The 20,280-nt window shown below is 35.7% G+C and overlaps 1 protein-coding gene across 1 annotated transcript in view; it reads right to left on the bottom strand.

Moving 5' to 3' along the window:
* FBXL13 (F-box and leucine rich repeat protein 13) overlaps positions 1–20,280 on the bottom strand; it is a 196,979-nt gene that overhangs the window by 155,200 nt on the left and 21,499 nt on the right. Inside the window, exons 4-7 of the mRNA XM_039239125.1 lie at positions 11,728–11,795; positions 10,521–10,675; positions 10,006–10,115; positions 7,360–7,524 (exon numbers count right to left, since the gene is read on the bottom strand). Of these exons, the coding sequence (XP_039095056.1) occupies positions 7,360–7,524; positions 10,006–10,115; positions 10,521–10,675; positions 11,728–11,795 (498 nt within the window). The remainder of the gene's footprint in view (positions 1–7,359; positions 7,525–10,005; positions 10,116–10,520; positions 10,676–11,727; positions 11,796–20,280) is intronic.

Raw genomic sequence — 20,280 nt, 5'->3', positions numbered from 1 at the left:
CACCAAGATAAATAGTGATAACAGTCAATTACAGCCCATGAATAATATAGAGCACCATGAATCCATACTGCTATAAGTAAACAAATAAACAGGAACATTTATATAATTTTAAAGTAACTACCCACAAAATGCGTATCAATCACAAAGAGTGTGATTGAATTGAAGTGGAGAAGCCTGACAGATACCACTTTTTTAAAAGTTTATTTGCTTATTTTGAGAGAGTGGTGAGGGGAGGGGTAGAAAGAGAGAGAGAGAAAGAGAATCCCAAGCAAATTTTCTATTTTTTTCCGGATTCAGTTTTGGAAGGACATATAGGTCTGACAGCTCAGAGCCCTATGCGGGGCTTGAATTCACAAACCATGAGATCACAACCAGAGCGGAAACCAAACACTTAACCGATTAAGGCACCCCAGATAGACACCATTTTTTAACCAAGTGATCAAAGTGAACATCACCAATCATAGGCAAATCCAAATCCTGTCAGCGATATGATACAATAAGAGGAACACAGCACAATGTCTGGTATTTCTAATGAAAACGTATAACCTGAATGTATTCCTGAGGAAACCTAAAAGAAGCTCAAATGAAGAGATATTCCACAATGAAACTGGCCTAATCTTCATGTCAAGGTATAAAAATTAAGGAAAGACAGCAGGACAGTTGTGCACTGAAGGAGGGTAAGGAGACATAGCAACTAGTAGCTAGACTGGGTCCTTTTGCATTATTGGAACAACTGAAGAAACCTGAATTGGGTTTGAGGATTTTGATGATTGTCTATAAGTAAATCCTCTTGTTCACAGGAAATAGCCAACAGGAGTCAGGAATGATGAGGTATCATGTCAGCAACTTACTTTCTAACTATTTAGGAAAAACAGTTCTTTGTATAGTACTGGCAACTTTTCTGTAAGCTTCAGATCATTAAAGGCAAAAAATGTATTGAAAACTTCTTCCATACCAATCAGGATACCTTTTATTTCTTTTGTTTGATTGCTATAGCTCAGACTTCCAGTACTATGTTGAGTAAAGGTGGTAATAATTGACATTCTTGTCCTATTCTTGAGCTTAGAGAAAAAGTTTGCAGTTTCTCACCATTGAATACAATGTTCACTGTGGGCTTTTCATAGATGGTCTTTATTAGGTTGAGGTATGTTCCCTCTAAATCCACTTTGTTGAGGGTTTTTATCATGAATGGATGTTGATGTCAAATGCTTTTTCTGCATCTATTGCAATGATCATATGGTTTTTATCCTTTTTTTTAAATGTTTACTTATTTTTGAGAGAGAGAGCAGGGGAGGGGCAGAGAGAGAGGGGGACAGAGGATCTGAAGCAGGCTCTGCACTGACAACAGAGAGCCTGATGTGAAGCTCAAATCCACAAACTGCGAGATCACGACCTGAGCCAAAGTTGGATGCTTAACTGACTGAGTCATCCAGGTGCCCCCTATTCTTTCTTTTGTTGATGTGATGTGTCATGTTGATTGATTGTAAATATTGAACCACCCATGCATCCTGGAATAAATTCCAGTTGATCATGGAGAATGTTTTTTAATATATTGTTGGATTTGGTTTGCTAATATTTTAGTGAGGATTTTTGCATCTATATTCATCAGAGATATTGGCCTATAGTTTTCTCTTTTGTAGTGTCTTTGTCTGTTTTTGTTATCAGGGTAATGCTGGCCTTGTAGGATGAATTTGGAAGCTTTCTCTCCTTTACTACTTTGTTTTAATGTTTATTTATTTATTTGAGAGAGAGAGAGAGAACATGAGCAGGAGAGGGGCAAAGAGAAAGAATCCCAAGCAGTTTCCATGCTATCAGTGCAAAGCCCAATATTGTGGGACTCAATCTCACAAACTGTGAGATCATAACCTGAGCCAAAATCAAAAATTGGACACTTAACCAACAGAGCCACCCAGGCATCTCTCCTCTATTTTTTAAAATAGTTTGAGAAGAATAAGCATTAACACTTAAAAAAATTTTTTTAATATTTATTCATTCTTGAGAGACATAGAGACAGAACATGAGTGGGGAAGAAACAGAGAGAGAGAGAGAGGGAGACACAGAATCCAAAGCAGGCTCCAGACTCTGGGCTGTCAGCACAGAGACATACATGGTGCTCAAATCATGAACCATGAGATCAGGACCTGAACCAAAGTCAGATGCTTAACCAACTGAGCCACCCAGGCACCTTAACACTTTAAAAAAAATTTTTTTTAATGTTTATTTATTTTTGAGAGACAGAGATAGACAGAGGGTGAGCAGGGGAGGGACAGAGAGAAGGAGACACAGAATCTGAAGGAGGCTCCAGGCTCTGAGCTGTCAGCACAGAGCCCAACGTGGGGCTTGAACCCACAAATCATGAGATCATGACCTGAGCCAAAATCAGTCACTTAACCGACTGAGCCACCCAGGTGCCCCCTCCTCAACACTTTTTTAAATGTTAAGTAGAATTCATCTCTGAAGCTATCTGGTCCTAGACTTTATTGGAAGTTTTTAATTACTGATTCTATTTCATTGCTCATAATCAGTCTGTTCAAATTTTCTATTTTTTTCCTGATTCAGTTTTGGAAGGTTAGATATGCCTAGGAATTTATCCACTCCTTCTAGGTTATCCAATTTGTTGACATAATTTTTCACAAAATTCTCTTACTTCTGCAGTGTTGGTCATTACCTCTCCTCCTTCATTTCTGATGTTATTTTAGTCTTCTCTCCTTTCTTCTTGACCAGTCTGGTGAAAGGTTTATCAATTTTGTTTATCCTTTCAAAGAACCAGTTCTTGGTTTTATTGATCTTTTCTATTGCTTTTTTTAAAGTCTTTTTTTTTTAATGTTTTTTATTTTATTTCTAGGAGAGAGAGAGACAGCGTGAGCAGGGGAGGGTCAGAGAGAGTGTGTTTCATATTCTGAAACAGGCTCCAGGCTCTGAGCTGGCAGTCAGCACAGAGCCCGACGCGGGGCTCGAACCCACGAACCGCGAGATCATGACCCAAGCGAAAATCGGACGCTTAACCGACTAAGCCACCCAGGCGCCCCTTCTTTTTTTAAAGCCTTAATTTCATTTATTTCTTTTCTAATCTTTACTATTTCTTTCCTTCTACGTGACATACTATATATAGAAAACCCAAAAAATTCCACCTAAAAACTAGTAGAGCTCGTAAATGAATTCAGTAAAGTCACAAGATGCAAAATTAATATACAGAAATCTACTGCATTTCCATACATTAATGACATAGCAGAAAGAAAAAAATTTAAAACAACCCCATTTATAATTGCATCAAAAATAATAAAATACCTAGGCATAAACCAAGGAAGTGAAAGACCTCTACTCCAAAAACTATAAAACACTGATGAAAGAAGTAGATGATAACACAAACAGAAAGATATTCCATGCTCATGGACTGGAAAAACCAATATCGTTAAAATGTCCATACTACCTAAAGCAATCTGCAGATGTAATGCAATCACTGTCAGAAGACCAATAACATTTTTTCACAGAAGTGGAACAAGTAATCCTAAAATTTATATGGAACTATGAAAAAATGCCAAATAGCCAAAGCAGTCTTGAAAAAGAAGAACAAACCTGGAGATATCACAATCCTAAATTTCAAGATACATTGCATTGCTATCGTAATAAGACAGTATGATACTGGCACAAAAACAGATACATAGATCAAGGTAACAGGATACAGAGTCCAGAAATAAATCCATGCTTATCTGATGAACTAATCTACTACAAAAGATGAAAGTGTATACAATGGAGGAAAGACAGTCTCTTCCACAAATGGTATTGGGAGAATTGACAGCTATACACAAAAGGATGAAACTGAACCAATTTCTTACACCATAAATGAAAATAAATTCAAAATGGATTAAAGACCTAAATGAGAGACCTGAAACTATAAAATTCCTAGGAGAAAACATAGGCAGCAATTTCTTTGATATTGGCCATGGAAGCATTTTTCTGGATATGTTTCCTCAGACAAGGGAAACACAAACAAAATTGAACTCTTGGAATATACTAAAATAGAAAGCTTTGTGCAGTGAAGGAAACCATTAATAAAATGGCAAGGCAACCTACTCAATGGGAGAAACTATTTACAAATGGCATATCCAATAAGGGGTTAATATCCAAAGTATAAGAAGAATTTATACAACTCAACATCAAAAACACAAATAATCTGATTTAAAAATAGAAGACATGAATAGATATTTCTTCAAAGAAGACATCCAGATAGCCAACAGACACATGAGAAGATTTTCAGCAACACTAATCATCAGGGAAATGCAAAAAAACCACAGTGAGATATCACTTTACACTGTCAGAATGGCTAAAATAAAAACACAAGAAACAACAAATCTTGGGACTCTCACGCACTGTTGGTAAGGATGCAAATTGGTACAGCCTCTGTGGAAAACAGTATGGAGTTCCTTAAAAAATTAAAAATAGAATTACCATATGATCTGGTAATTTCACTACTGGTTATTTACCCAAGGAAAATGAAAACACTAATTCAAAGGGATATATGCATCCCTATGTTTATTTTAGCATTATTTACAACATCCAAGATATGGAAAAAACCCAACTGTCCGTCGCTAGGTGAAAGGATAAAGAAGAGGTAGTATATATACAATGGAATATTACTCAGCCATAAAGAAGAATGGATCTTGGCATTTGTAACAAATGGATAGACTTAGGTGGGATGATGCTAAGTGAAAGAAGTTAGAGAAATGCAAATACGATTTCACTCATATGGAATTTAAGAAACAAAGCAAATGAACAAAAAAAAACAAAAACAAAACCACAAGCTAATGGTTGCCAGAGGTGAGATGAGTGGAGGGGTAGGTGGAATAAAGCAGATTAAGAGCACACTTATTGTGATGAGCACTGATGTACAGGACCATTGACTCATCATATTATACACCTGAAACTAATATAATACTATATGCTAATTATACTTCAATAAGAAAACAACAAAATAATAAATATATTCTATATCAACAATAGCCACACTATGAAAAGAGCCCAATTGGTCGTTAACTGACAAATGGATAAAGGACATGTGGTATATGAAATGAAAACTAAATCTTGCCATTTGCAACTATGTAGCTAAAGAGTATTATGCTAAGTGAAATAAGTCAGAGGAAAACAAACACATGATTTCACTCGTGTGGCATTTAGGAAACAAAACATGAACATATGAGAAAAGGGAGGAAAAAAGGATAAGGAAGCAAAGCATAAGACACTTCAAAAAAATATTTTGTAATTTATATTTGAGAGAGACCGAGCATGAGTGGGGAGGGCCAGAGAAACAGACAGAATCTGAAGCAGGCTCCAGTCTCCAAGCTGTCAGCACAGAGCCCAATGCGGGGCTCAAACTCATGAGCAGTGAGATCATGACCTTAGCTAAAGTTAGACACTTAACCGACTGAGCCACCCAGGCACCCCAAAGAGACTCTTAATGATAGAGAATAAACAGGGTCGATGGAGGGAGGTGGGTGGGGGATTAAATGTGTGATGGACGTTAAGGAAGATACTTGTTTAGATGAGCACTGGGTATTATATGTAAGTGATGAATCACTGAATTCTACTCCTGAAACCAACATTACACTATATGTTAACTAACTACAATTTGAATAAAAATTAGGGGAAAAAGGCATATTAGGGGCAGGTCTCCCTGCCCCTTATGCACAATAAATAAATACAAAAATAAATAAATGCTGGATAGATATAATTGACTATTTTTTTAAATAATTTTATTTATTTTTGAGAGAGAGAGCACATGAGCTCATGTGGGGAAGGAGCAGAGACAGAGGGAGACACTGAATCCCAAGCAGGCTCCAGGCTCTGAGTGGCTAGCTCAGAGCCTGATGCAGGGCTTGAAACCACAAACCATGAGATCATGACCTGAGCTGCAATCAGATGCTTAATCGACTGGGTGACTGAGCCACCCAGGCGCCCCTTTTTAAAAAATATTTTTTATGTTTATTTATTTTTGAGAGAGAGAGAGAGAGAGTATAATTGACTATTTAAAGTCAAAATAATTAATTGCATTGAAGGGTTTATAAATATATAAGAATATAATGCATGGCAACAATAGCATGAAGCACAGGAGAAGGAAAATGAAAGCATACTCTTGTTAGGTTTTAACATTATATGTAAGGCAGTATAAATTTTGTGACGTTGTAATCTGTGATAAATTGAAAAGATATATCATAAACCCTAGAACAGCCACTGATAAAGTAAACAGAGAAACATTAGCAGCGAACAGCATAGGAGTTCACAGACAAGAAACAGCTGTATAAACTGTAGGAAAGAATGTGACATGGCTTAGGAAAACAGCTAAGAATAATATATTAATATGGCACAAGAGGAAAAATAATTAGGGCAAGAGTGACAGACTTTGTTACATAAAGCTCTAAAATTTTTCACATTGAAAGACTCTACAAAATTGAAACCAAACATCAAGTGGGGGAGGGGGGATCTCCAATATATTCCAGGCAAAGTGTTGATATATATAAAGGGCTATTACAAACCAGTAAGAAAATTATAGGAATTCCAATTTAAAAACAAACAAGAAGCAACTTACAAAGAGGAAATTATGGGCAAAAATATCCTTATCCTAATTCTATGCCCTATATAAGATGCAAAATTAGGTATAGATACATAGATACCTTGTTCCCAAGTATAACTTGAGCTTCATTCTGTGCATTTAGAGGGGTATATTTAATACATGGGAGTTTATCATGTGAAGCTGCCATCAATCAGAATGAGGTGATATTTTACACTTCTTCTACCCCTTATCAGGTAGCCTTTCAAAGTAGAAGTTACTTTTCTATCAAAATAGGAGAGAATATGGCCAGTAGTTGGAACTGTGGCTTATTTTTCAGAGATCAATTCAATGAACTGTAAGATGTAACTACATGATTCTTTTTATGAATTCACAATCTAAGGAAGAAAGATAGTATACATATTTTAACTAACTGAAATTTGCAATAAGACAAGACCATTTACTTTCCAGAATAGAGGAATAATGTTAAGATTAAAACATTAGGGATGGGAGATTAAAAAATAAGAACTGGGGTATCTAAAATCTATTCCACCTTAAATGACAACATGCGCTTGAAAGAGGAAGGAAAGGAAAACATTTCCTCCAGCTTTACTTTCTCCACTTTTGACTGTTATATTCACCTTATAGCCATCCAAAACGATGGCCTCTAAAAAAATTAGCTTAACCCAAATGTAGTTGTAAAAAAATGTATTTCTTTAAAATAAGATCTCCATCACACATGTAAGGTTTATGAAACCACTTTTTAAATAAGCATTGTGAAAATGACTAGTTACGATACATGAATTCATACAAACCTGTAAGACTGCTCTTTGAGGTAACAGTGAAATGTCACATTCACAACTCTTGCCTTCAAAAAAGACATTTGACCGGCTTGGTTCAGGAGAAATGGATTCTTCTTGGGCAGCTTTGAGTTTTAACTTGTTTCTCCATTTTAGCAACTGAAGTTCATGTTTTAACAACTGCCATGAAAATAATTGATAAATTCCATGAATTGTTGTAAAGGTAAAATGAGATGATACATACAAAGCATAGTGTGGGGCACCTGGGTGGCTCAGGCTGTTAAGGTGCTGACTCGATTTCGGCTCAGGCCATGATCTCAAGCTTCATGGGATTGAGCCCATTCTCTCTCCCTCTCTCCCTGCCCTTCCCTGGCTTGCACATGTGCATATGCTCTCTCAAGGTCTCAAAATAAACTTAAAAAAAAAAAAAAAAAAGAAAGCACAGTGCTCGACACCATGATAGCACCAATTAAACATTATTTATTATTACTATCATTGTTATATAAACTATCTTTGCCCATAGCATGTTTAATATTCTCAGGACCACCAAGGCATTAGAGATCATTCCCGTTAGTTGTCAGACAACATTGGCACAGGCAGCAACCTTGAAGATCTGGTCCAGCTCCTCTTTCAGATGAGGAAGCTGAAACCCACAGAGTCAAGATTCTGGTAATGATAGAACGGATATTTGGGGCATCGAAATGAGGTAGTTAGCACAGAGATTTAAAAAAAAAAAAAAAGGAGAGTCAGAAGAAAGCATTGAGGACTTGCTTGATTTATTGTTACAAGAAGTCCCCATTTTAACTCTCAATACATTACTTAAAACTGCATAATCAAGAAAAAGCCATAGGGGCAAATAAATGTTACACAGAATTTTAAAATAGTCATTAGGGTAAATAAATGTTACACACAATTTTGATTATTATTAGTTATTTATATAATTATTACATATTATTATATAGTAGATATTATATATAGTATATATGTGTTATTATATACACCTGCCACCTTCACTTCACCCACCTAAGTGAGTGATTGTTAGGGCAAGAAATCACATAGCAAGAAGAAAATATTTTCTCTAAACACTCAATTAACTATATAATATACATCTATATTAAGAATAATACTATAGTATGTATAATATACATTAACATATATATTAATTGTATCAACTACTACATGCAAAACATCATGCTCAATGTATGCATATGATTAAGAGAACAATACTGCCTCAGAGATGTTCAAGAGGTATGTAAAAGGAGTGATCTAGTCATGTACAGTTACTTACTTCACCATTGGACAGTCATTAATCAGGTGTGGGGGGAGCTAAGATCAAAATACTAGCTTAGTACACAGCATCGAAAAACACTGAACAAGCAGACTGAAAGAGCAGTACCTAAAGTATAACTGTTTAACTGGTAACATTGAAAATGGACTCCACAAAATACTAGAGGACATCCTATAAGAACACCTGTCCAACACCAACAGCTGATAAACTTCCAGAGAGCAAGAACTATACTTTATGAATATCAGTATCCTCTGCAGGCTCTAGCACTGTTTCAAGCATTATGTGAGCAATAAAAATTTTCATACCCTCTCGGGACATATGTAGTATCATCAGTCTCAACATCCGAACTAGTTAGAGGTAGGAGGCGTTGATCCTGCCCTCCACCGTGCAATGACAAAATAGGGAGTTTAATTTCTTATTTTTCTCTTTCGTATTTATTCTAACTTTGTTATTTCAAAGACTATTGATAAAATATTACCTACTGAGTAACATAACTAAAAAATTTCAGCATTTTTCTATGTATGACCCTAATTGTTACTGTGCATATTCTAAAACAACATTAAATAATAATTTACTAATAATTGAAGCAAACTAGAGATATTTTTAAGTTTGGAGGAATTTTCTTGGATCCTCTATTTTAATTGCTTTAATTCCGAGGGGCACCTGGGTGGCTCAGTCAGTTGGGTGTCTGACTTTGGCTCAGGTCATGACCTTATTTCATGGGTTCGAGCCCCACGTCGGGCTCTGTGCTGACAGCTCGGAGCCTGGAGCCTGCTTCAGATTCTGTTTCTCCCTCTCTTTGTGCCCTTCCTCCATTCACACTCTGTTTCTCTCTCTCTCAAAAATAAACAATCATTAAAAAAAATTAATTGCTTTAATTCCTGGGGGGTGTCCCAGTTAAGAATGATCCTTTAACTTTAGCAATTTAGTAATTTTTAAAATTATTTGGTGTTAAAATGATAATTTATTACATTGAACGTTGAAAAAGAAAAAATAACGATTTACTCTTACCTAGCCAAAACGTATTCAGTCTGTATCATATCAAATAGTTTCCCTTCCATTTTAGACATCTATACCCATCTAACCACTTGCTTAAGAAAAATTCTTAGTTTTTATCAATAACTTTAAACAAAATGTTGAAATGATTTTTCTCAGTGTTCATAGTTGAAATGAAATAACAGAATTTATTGGAAAACATTTTTGGTGGCTGAAGTAAAGTTTAAATTATTAAATTACAAGAATAAGGAGCCCATCAAAAGTATGTAATATTCAGGATTTTAGTACTTTCCACACATAGTATCATTATCTGAAGCCACATCAGTGTAATACTAAAATTAAATTTCTAAAAATATTAAGTTTCCAAGATACCATACCAGCTCATCTTCTCTCTTTTCATGCTTATGTCTTGCTTTATCCCTCCATTTATGTAGGAGAGCTATCTGCTTATAACAGTGGCACATCTTTTGTATTTGCAATACTGTATCTAAAGAAAATTTATGAGATTATTGTATATATTTAAAGATATTTCCCCAAAAACCAAAGTGTTTATAATATGAATCAATATTGCATCTGACAGTTTTTGTTTGATTTTAATTACATCTAAAATTAATTACTTTTGATAGCAGTAGATTTTTACTCCCAAGACTAAGAGGAGATCCCTATTTCACACAAATACACACAGGATTTTATTTTAAACACAACTACTTTCTGTTATAATGAAACTCTTTGACACAAATATCTTTAAATATTTTAAATTAGAGGCTTTACATTTCATGACAGTTCTCTAGACATAATAATACATTCTCTAGTACAAACTGCTTGGCTATTAAGTGTGATGATTATTTGCGTACTTGAATACAATAACTAATCATACTATGTAAAGATTTACCTGTGAGCTTTTTTTTTTTATCTTTTACATAAGAGCACCAGGGATGAAATACATATTTTTGAAGTCTAAAATTATTATATTCCTTTGCTCTTTCTATTTTTTTAGCCAGATCGTCCTCTTCATTTGTAAGAGGTATTGCTATGTCTCTCCAAGAGCTAGAGGCAGAAAATATAGAAAAATAGTATTTTGATGTTATGGCAATACATTACTAAATAAACAGGGAAAAGGAGTAATAATACCTCCTTTAGCTCCTCAAAAACCACAGCATAGAAGGAAATTGTTCAGTTATTGTTATTGTTTTATTTCTAGCTAGTCCTTGCATTTCCTTTGAGCTTTCACGTCCCTTTGCTACATTTCTAAAACCCAGAACTACCTGGAATCCAGAAGGTTTTTATGTAACCTATTGAGAGGCAAAACTAGCCCTGACCTTAAGCAATTTTGTATCAGAACATCCCTGGAATTGACACATAACTGTTCATAGTCTTTTTTCATTTAATTTCATGTATATATATATTTCATTATATACACATATAATATATATAGAGAGAGTAGATATACTAATACGTTTGAATATGTTTGGTTCCAATATGCTGCCCCAGGCACCACTGAAGATGTTATATAATACATACAATGTGCAGAAGACAACTTTGTAAAAATTTTTAAGAAAAGAAATATAAATTTCAAAACGTATCTCCTAGGGTTTCAGATGAAGGGATTGTAGACCTTATACTTTCAATTTTAAAGTTTTATTTAAAACACACACACAGAGGCACGCACGCACGCACACACACACACACACACACAACAGGGGCACCTGGGCGGCTCAGTTCATTGAGCATCCAATTTCGGCGATCTCATGGCTCATGGGTTTGAGCCCTGCGTCGGGCTCTGTGCTGACAGCTCAGAGCCTGGAGCCTGCTTCAGATTCTGTCTCCATCTCTCTGCCGCTCCCTACTCATGCTCTGTCTTTCTCTCTCTCAAATATAAAATAAAACATTAAAAAAACCCACACACAACAAAGTAATACCTTGAAGAAGAACATATTTTAACTAAGTAAAAGCCAAGTAAAAAACAAAAGAAATATATAATACAAAATGGTGGAGGCATGATTAAATAGATAGAACTGGCTAAAAATGAGTTGTTCTTCATATGGAGAATATTAAGAATAAAAATATAAAGAAATAGTAGGTAAAAATCACGTTCTTACCAAAAATGTGTCTTTAGTAAATGGCCCGTATAAAAAGTACATGCTTTTATCATCAATTCTGGAGTCATCTAAAATAAATAAATAAATGAAACAACAAACATTAGAAATAAATAGAATGCAAAGGCTAACTGCTGAAGATACACAGGAAATGAGGACAATGGTTGCCTTGGGCAGTAAGGAGACAGGAATGGACTGGAAGAACTAGATGTACACATTTTGGAATGCTATTGTGTTTGCCTATTACGTATATTTTTTAAGTTGAAATCGCAGCTTAAAGTTTCCCCATTATATTGTGTTTATTTTAAAGCATTTTAAGTCTATGGTATTATTGTTGATAGTAGCATAGAGTTGTGGGTCACTATTAAACTGAAAGATTTTGCCTTCTCAAGAATATAAAATGAAATTCATTCCCCCTCCCCCCAAAAAAATGCTTACCAGAATACCTCACCAAACAGGAAGAGGGAAACTACATAAATTAAGATTTCAGAATATACTGAAAGAGATGCAAATTTATTACTTGCAACTATTCACAATTACACACACTTTAACATGTGGGAACACCTAACTGATGATTCCTGAAATTATCTCTACCTTCTGTATCTTCTTTAATGTGTAAAAAGAATTTGATATTAACACATTTGTTATATGTACATGGCTACTATCAAGTGAAAATGGTGTTATTTTTTTCTCATGTTATCACCACCTGTTTGCCATATATATAAACATATAGCTACATCTGTTTGGTATAGAGATAAGCCTGGTTCAAATCTATATGAACTGCCCAGAATTCTGAATTCCACTTTTCAGAGACAAATGTTTTTCTCCTTTGCACATTTCTGTAAATGCTTTATTAAATTCATGGATACAACATATACATACTAATCACAAATTTATTTTAGGCATACGACAAAGGTCCATAGGTCCTCCCCCTAATATTCTGCCTGATGTTCAATGACATTTAGAAACCCTGAGATTGATGGAGATTATATGAAAATTTTGCTTGTGGTGAGAGAGAATATAAATCATTGAAGTCATTCTTTACTAAATTCTGATTTTCACAAGGGAAAGGAATCCAGACGAGTAAAGTAAGAGTGTTGGAGATATCACAGTAGGGTGGATAAAGCCAGGAAAGAATGAGGTGACAGAAGAAAAGACAAATTTCAAAAAAAAAGACAAATTTCATCTACAATTTTTCTGCTCTGCCATTAGCCCCTCAATTTCTTAAGATTAAACTTTTCTTTAGAAGATATAACCTGGGAAGTAATATATAAATATCTACAATAAATGTCACCATTCACTAAAAAATGAGTATATTACATGATCAAATTATAATTCAGCCAGTAAAGCTTGAACTTGAGTTTCCTTTCTAATGATTAACTCTTTAAATCAGCATAAAAATGTCCTTTCTAGTTCTTCCTATTCTATTGTTGAAAGAAGTTGAGGGGCGCCTGGGTGGCTCAGTCGTTTAAGTGTCCGACTTCTGCTCAGGTCATGATCTCAGGATTCATGGGCTCAGGTCATGATCTCATGGTTCGTGGGTTCAAGCACCGTGTTGGGCTCTGTGCTGACAGCCAGCTCAGAGCCTAGAGCCTGTTCCGATTCTGTGTCTCCCTCTCTCTCTGACCCTCCCCTGCTCATGCTGTCTCTCTCTTTCTCTCTCTGTCTCTAATAAATAAATAAAAAACATTAAGAAAGATTTAAAAAGAAGAAGTTGAAGTCCCCATTATTCATGACTTATTAGGCTGGAAAAATCTGACATTCTCATATTCCTTTTAAAGAATTTCTTGTCTTGAATTCTTATTTTCATTTCACAGATACTGTACTCCCAATTAAAAATAAAACAAAACAAAAAAAACACTGATAGAATGAAAATAGCTATAATTTTTCCTAAATGTTGGCATCCTCTTGTTTTTTCCACAGGGAAAATAGCTTGAAGAGAATCTCTCTGAGGTACTGGCCTCTACAAGGACTCAAGCCCAGTTACGCAGAGCTGGGCATGGGTCCGCTCCACTGCGGTACCTCTGGCCAGTGCCTGTAGGCTTGGTCACATGATTCTGCTTCCACTGCTCAATGGTTTCACTGTTGCTCCAGTAACTTGCTTTCTACTTTTTTGTGGGGGGAGGGGGCTGAAATATTTTTATGTATTATTATTTAATTATTATTGGTCTTTAAATATAGTTGACCTTCACTGTTATATTAGTTTCAGGTATATAACAAAGTGATTAAAAAATTTGGGGCGCCTGGGTGGCTTAGTCGGTTAAGCGTCCGACTTTCGCTTAGGTCATGATCTCGCGGTTCGTGGGTTCGATCCCCGCTTCGGGCTCTGTGCTGACTGCCAGCTCAGAGCCTGGAGCCTGTTTCAGAGTCTGTGTCTCCCTCTCTCTCTGACCCTCCCTTGTTCACGCTGTCTCTCTCTATCCTAGAAATAAAATAAAAATATTTATAAAAAAAATTCTATACCTTACTCATTGGTTACCACTAGTTTAGTAAACATCCGTCATCATACAAGATTTTTACAATATTGACTAAATTCCTGATGCTGTACTTTTCCTCTCCTATGACTTATTAATTTTTTTAACTAAAACTTTGTATCTCTTAATCCCCTCTACCATTTCATGTATTTCCCACCCATCTCATCTCTAGTAACCATCAGTTTGTTCTCTGTATAAGTCTGTTTCCGGTTTTTTTGTTCGTTCATTCATTTGTTTTTCAGAGTCCCCATGCAAATGAAATCATACGGCATTTGTCTTTCTCTAACTTATTTCACTTAACATAATACCCTCTAGGTTCATCTATGTTGTTGCAAATGGTAAGATTTCATTCTTTCTAGTGGCTGAATAATATTTCATTGCATACCACCTTTTATTTATCCATTTATCTATTGATGGACATTTGGGTTGCTTCCATATCTTGGCTATTGTAAAAAAATGCTGCAGTAAACACAGGGGTACACATATCTTTTTGAATTAGTGTTTTCATTTTCTTCAGATAAATTCCCAAAAGTGGAATTAATAAATTATATGGTATTTTTATTTTTAATTTTTTTTTAAATTAATGTTTTTTTTTTAATTTATTTCTGAGTGGGAAAGACAGCATGAGCAGGGGAGGGTCAGAGAGAGGGGGAGACATAGAATCTGAAGCAGGCTCCAGGCTCTGAGCTAGCCATCAGCACAGAGCCTGACGCAGGGCTCGAACCCATGAACCATGTGATCATAACCTGAACCGAAGTCGGACGCTTAACAGAATGAGCCACCCAGGCACCCCTTTATTTTTAATTTTTAATGCATGTCCATATTATTTTCCATATTAGTTGTACCAATTTACATTCTCACCAACAGTGTATAAGGGATCCTTTTTCTTCACATCCTCACCAATACTTGTTATTTTTTAATTTTCTTTTAATTCTAGCTGGCCATTCTGATTGATGTGAGGTGATCTCATTGCAGTTTTGATTTGTATTTCCCTGATAATGAGTGATGTTGAGCATCTTTTCATACATCTGATGGCCATCTATATATCTTCTTTAGAAAAATGTCTCTTCAGATTCTCTGCCCATTTTTAATTAGATTATTTGTGGGGTTTTGGTGTTGAGGTGTATAAGTTCTTTGTATATTTTGGATGTTAAGCCCTTATCAGATATATCATTTGCAAATACCTTCTCCCATTCAGTAGGTTGCCTTTTCACCTTATTGTTAGTTTCCTTTGTTTTACAAAACCTTTTTATTTTGACATACTCCTAATAGTTTATTTTTACTTTTCTTTTTCTTGCTTGATGAGACATATCCACACATACGTTGCTAAGGCTGATGTCTGAGAGATTACTGTCTATGTTTTCTCTTAGGAGTTTTATGATGTCAAGTCTCACATGAAGGTTTTTAAGCCATTTTGAGTTTATTTTTGTGACAGATATAAGAAAGTGTGAACGTTCAGTAGCATTCACCTGTAAACAAGTGTTTAATTTTCCTAACTCCATTTGTTGAAGAGACTGTCTTTTCCCCATTGTATATTCCTCCTACTTTGTCAGAGATTAATTGACAATGTAAGTGTGGGTTTATTTCTGGGATCACTATCCTATTCCCTTGATATACGTGTCTTTTTTGTGTCAGCACCATACTGTTTTGGTTACAATAGCTTTGTGGTATATTCTAAAATCTGCGATTGTGATACCTCTAGCTTTGCTCTTTCTCAGGATTGCTTTGGCTATCCAGGGTCTTTGCAGTTCTGTACAATTTTAGTATCATTCTAGTTTTAGTATTATTCTAGTTTTGTAAAAACTGCTGTTTGTATTTTCATAGAGATTGCATTGAATCTGTAGATTGCTTTGGGTATTATGGGTATTTTAACAACATTAAATATTCCAATCCATGAGCATGGTATGTCCTTCCTTTTGTGTCATCTTCAATTTCTTTCATCAATGTCTTATAGTTTTCAGAGTTAGGTCTTTTACCTCCTTGGCTAAGTTTATTCCTAGGTAATTTATTCTTTCGATGCAACTGTAAGTGAAATTTGGGATTTTTAAAAATTTCTTTCTGCTACATTGTTATTAGTGTATAAAAATGCAACAAGTTTCTGTATATTGATTTTCTATTTTGCCACTTTGGTGTATTCACATATTAGTCCTAATAGTATTTCGGTGGAATCTTGGGGTTTTCTGTATATAGTATCATGTCATCTGCAAACAATGACAGTTTTACTCCTTCCTCACCAAGCTGAATGCCTTTTATTTCTTCTTCTTGTCTGATTGCTGTGGCTAGGACTTCCAGTACTCTGTTGAATAAAAGTAGTGAAAGTGGATATCCTTGTCTTCTTCCTTTATCTTAGAGGAAAGGCCTTCAGTTTTCACCACTGAGTATGATGTTAGCTGTGGATTTTTCATACATGGCCTTAATTATGTTGAAGTATGTTTCCTATATATTCACTTTATTGACAGTTTCATCATGCATAGGTGTGTGTTTTGTCAAATACTTCTGCATCTATTGAGATAACCATGTGGTTTTTAATCCTTCTTGTTAATATGATTCAATAAAATTAACTTAATGCACTAGTTTCAAGGAGACATTTTTTTATAGCTTGGAAGAAAGATAAAAGAAGTGAAATAGAATATTGATCTCTTTTAAAAAAGATGCTGTGGATAGCATAATACTACTCAGGTCTTAAAAACAGTCTTAAAAAGGGGTGGATCAGTTGATTAAGCGTCTGATTTCAATTCAGGTCATGATCTCATGGTTCATGAGTTCAAGCTCTATGTCAGGCTCTGAACTGACAGCTGAGAGCCTGGAGCCTGCTTCAGATTCTGTGCCTCCTTCTCTCTGCCTCTCCCCTGCTTGCACTCTCTCTCTCTCTCAAAAATAAATAAACATTAAAAAAATTTCTTAAGTAGTCTTAAAAATATTTTATGTAAAAATATTCAAACTTACAGAAAATTAGAATTAATACCTAACACCCCCAGTCTACATTTAACATTGTCAACATTTTTCCATACTTGCTTTCTCTCTTTGAAGTACATAAAGTATATAAACTAAAATTTTTAGTATCTATTTCTAAAATACAATCACATTTTCTTCACAACCACAATTCTATTATCCCACCTTGGACAATTAACAACAATTGCTTAATATCATCTAATACCCACTTCATATCCAGATCTGTGGAATTTTTCCCTCAAACATCTTAGTTTGTTCAAACTAAGGTCTAAACAAAGGCCAGGTGTTAGCACTGAAGACTTGGTTTATATGAAGAGTTTCCCACTTTTTTCTTCATTCTTCTTTTCCATATTTTTCGTTTAATGACTATGAAGGGCAAACAAAGCATAGTCTCTGACTAACTCTGATGAATTCAGTTATCTGGGTATCTTTAATGTATTTTTACAGAGAAAGTTCTAAAAGTCAATTCAAATATTTTTGTTGTGAATTTGTTTTGATGGGAAGCTGAGGAAGGAGTTTTCTTCTACCATCTGGAAGAATGACTAGAATGCAGGGAGCAGGGGACAGGGCACTGCATAGCTTCTGTCTCAGCCCCATGGGTTGGGGGTCTGAGCCTTAAGGAAGAAGAGACTGGAGGCAAAACCCAAAAGAACTGCTCCTCTGAGGTGCTTCTGTACAAAACAAAGTGAGAGAAGGCATTTCCTCCCCTCCCGTGCAGCGCCCACAGCAGTGCCACCCAATTCTGTGTAACTTTAAGTTTTGAAAATCTGAGATAATGTCAAAAAAATATTACAAACATCTTACATGATGCCAAATTTTGAAATGATGCAATCGCTCCACTTAAAATTTTATCAAGAAGCATTTCACTCCAAAACTAGTGGGAGCATGAAAGTTTTAAGTTCTTGGCACACAGTGGTGCCATTCTGGCAGGTAAATGCTTGTGGAATTAGTCTTAAGGCGTAAGTCTGACTTATTTGAGGTCTTTATAAAATTATCTCTCTCAAACAGTGTGACCTCCAGCTATGATTCGAGTAAAGCAACAGAGAAAGGAGCCCTGTTTTGGCACTTTAAGGATTTGTGGTGGAAGAAGAAGACCACAGTTCCACCTCAGTTGACTTCAGAGCTCTCAAGGCAGGAGTATCCGCAGTAAGGCGTCTCCAGGCAGCCAAACAGGCTGGGGACAGAGACCTTGGAGAGAAAGTCTTGAATTCACCCAGGAAAGCTTTGGGATTCCCAGATAGAACTGGTTAGAATTTTGAGGGAAACCATCCTCCTGCATTATAAAGATAGGACTAGAGGCAGTGAAATTTGGAATATTACTGTCAACATTGTTCTACTTGTACCTCAGGCTGGTGAGACCTGGAAAAATTTTGTAATAAATGAAAAAAGTGAAATACCATTACAAACCATGAATGCTAACTTACAAACATACTGAATTTATGGCTCTTTAATGTCAGTAGTAATTTGCCCCCATTAATTTTTAACTTTGTTACATACTATCTATTTATGATATATGAAAAAACTGATGCATTCAAATAATGCCATTAGGGGAAAAAAAGTTTTACTTCTGTAATATTTCAAGTACTTAGTATAATATTAGGACTCAGGTAAGAACCAAACAAAAAAACAAATGTAAATCATATATTATAACATAATTTTTCTTCTGGTAGACAATTCCTTTTTTTGCTCAGTTAATCCATGAATCAAGAAATTATATATTGGGGCGCCTGGGTGGCTTAGTCGGTTAAACGTCCGACTTTCGCTTAGGTCATGATCTCGCAGATCGTGGGTTCGAGCCCCGCGTCGGGCTCTGTGCTGACTGCCAGCTCAGAGCCTGGAGCCTGTTTCAGTCTGTGACTCCCTCTCTCTCTGACCCTCCCCTGTTCACGCTGTCTCTCTCTCTCTCTCTCTCCTAGAAATAAATAAAAAAAAACGTTAAAAAAAATTAAAAAAAAAAGAAATTATATATTAAATTGTCTTGACATATATCTTCATATTTTTAAAAAATGTTTTAATGTTTATTTTTGAGAGAGAGAGAGAGAGACAAAGCACAAATGGGGGAGGGCAGAGAGAGAGAGAGGGAAGACTCAAGGCTCTGAGCTGTCTGCACAGAGAGAGCCTGATGTGGGGCTCGAACTCACGAACTGTGAGATCACGACCTGACCCAAAGTCAGATGCTTAACTGACTGAGCCACCCAGGCACCCCTATCATATTTTAAAGTACATGTCTTTACTTCATTCATGAATTCATTAATATCCCACATAGCATCATTCTAGAATGCTAGCAAAATAGTATGGGATTTGCTATAGATTGAATGTTTGTGTCCCATAGAATTCATATGTTGAAACCTATTCTCCAGTATGATAATATTTGGAGGGGGGGCCTTTTAGAGACAATCAGTTCCTGAAGGTAGAGCCCTTATGAATGGGATTAGTACCTTTATATTTTTTTCTTTTTAAGTGTATTCATTTATTTTGAGAGAGAGAACATGAGCAGGGGAGGGACAGAGAAAGGAGGAAAAGAGAATCCCAAGCAGGCTCCACACTGCCAACATAGAGCCTGATGTGGGGCAAGATCTCACCAACCATGAGATCATGACCTGAGCCCAAATCAAGAGTTGGACGCTTAACCAACTGACCCACCAAGTCGCCCTGGATTAGTGCCTTTATAAAAGAGACTTCAGGGAGTTCCTTCACCCCTTCTGCCATGTGAGGTAACAGCAAAATGATGGCAGTTTATGAACTAGGAACTGGGCTCTCACTAGACACGAAATCTGCCAGCGACTTGATCTTGGACCTCCCAGCCTCTAGAACTGTGAGGAAGAGACTTCTGTTGTCGATAACCACCACCCAGTCAGTAGAATTTTGTTATAGCATCCCGCACAGACTGAGACAGGGTTTATAAATAAGTGTTGAAGGCATTACTTCAAATCCCTCCTAATTCTGATATTTTTTATTATTCATAGGCTGGAAAAGTTAATTGTAATAACAAAAACACTAAAATGTAACCATGTATTTAATGCAGAAGTGAGTAGTGTCTGTAACAGTATCATGATGTGGTGTAAAGTGTTGGATTTTTCATGATGAGTAATTTTCTTATTATTTTTATCTTCTGCAAGTTATTGAAAGA

This window comes from Hyaena hyaena, unplaced genomic scaffold (assembly GCF_003009895.1).
Source record: "Hyaena hyaena isolate Hyena2069 unplaced genomic scaffold, ASM300989v1 scaffold_152, whole genome shotgun sequence".
NCBI classification, from domain to species: Eukaryota; Metazoa; Chordata; class Mammalia; order Carnivora; family Hyaenidae; genus Hyaena; species Hyaena hyaena.
This window is presented reverse-complemented; position numbering and strand designations above follow the sequence as displayed.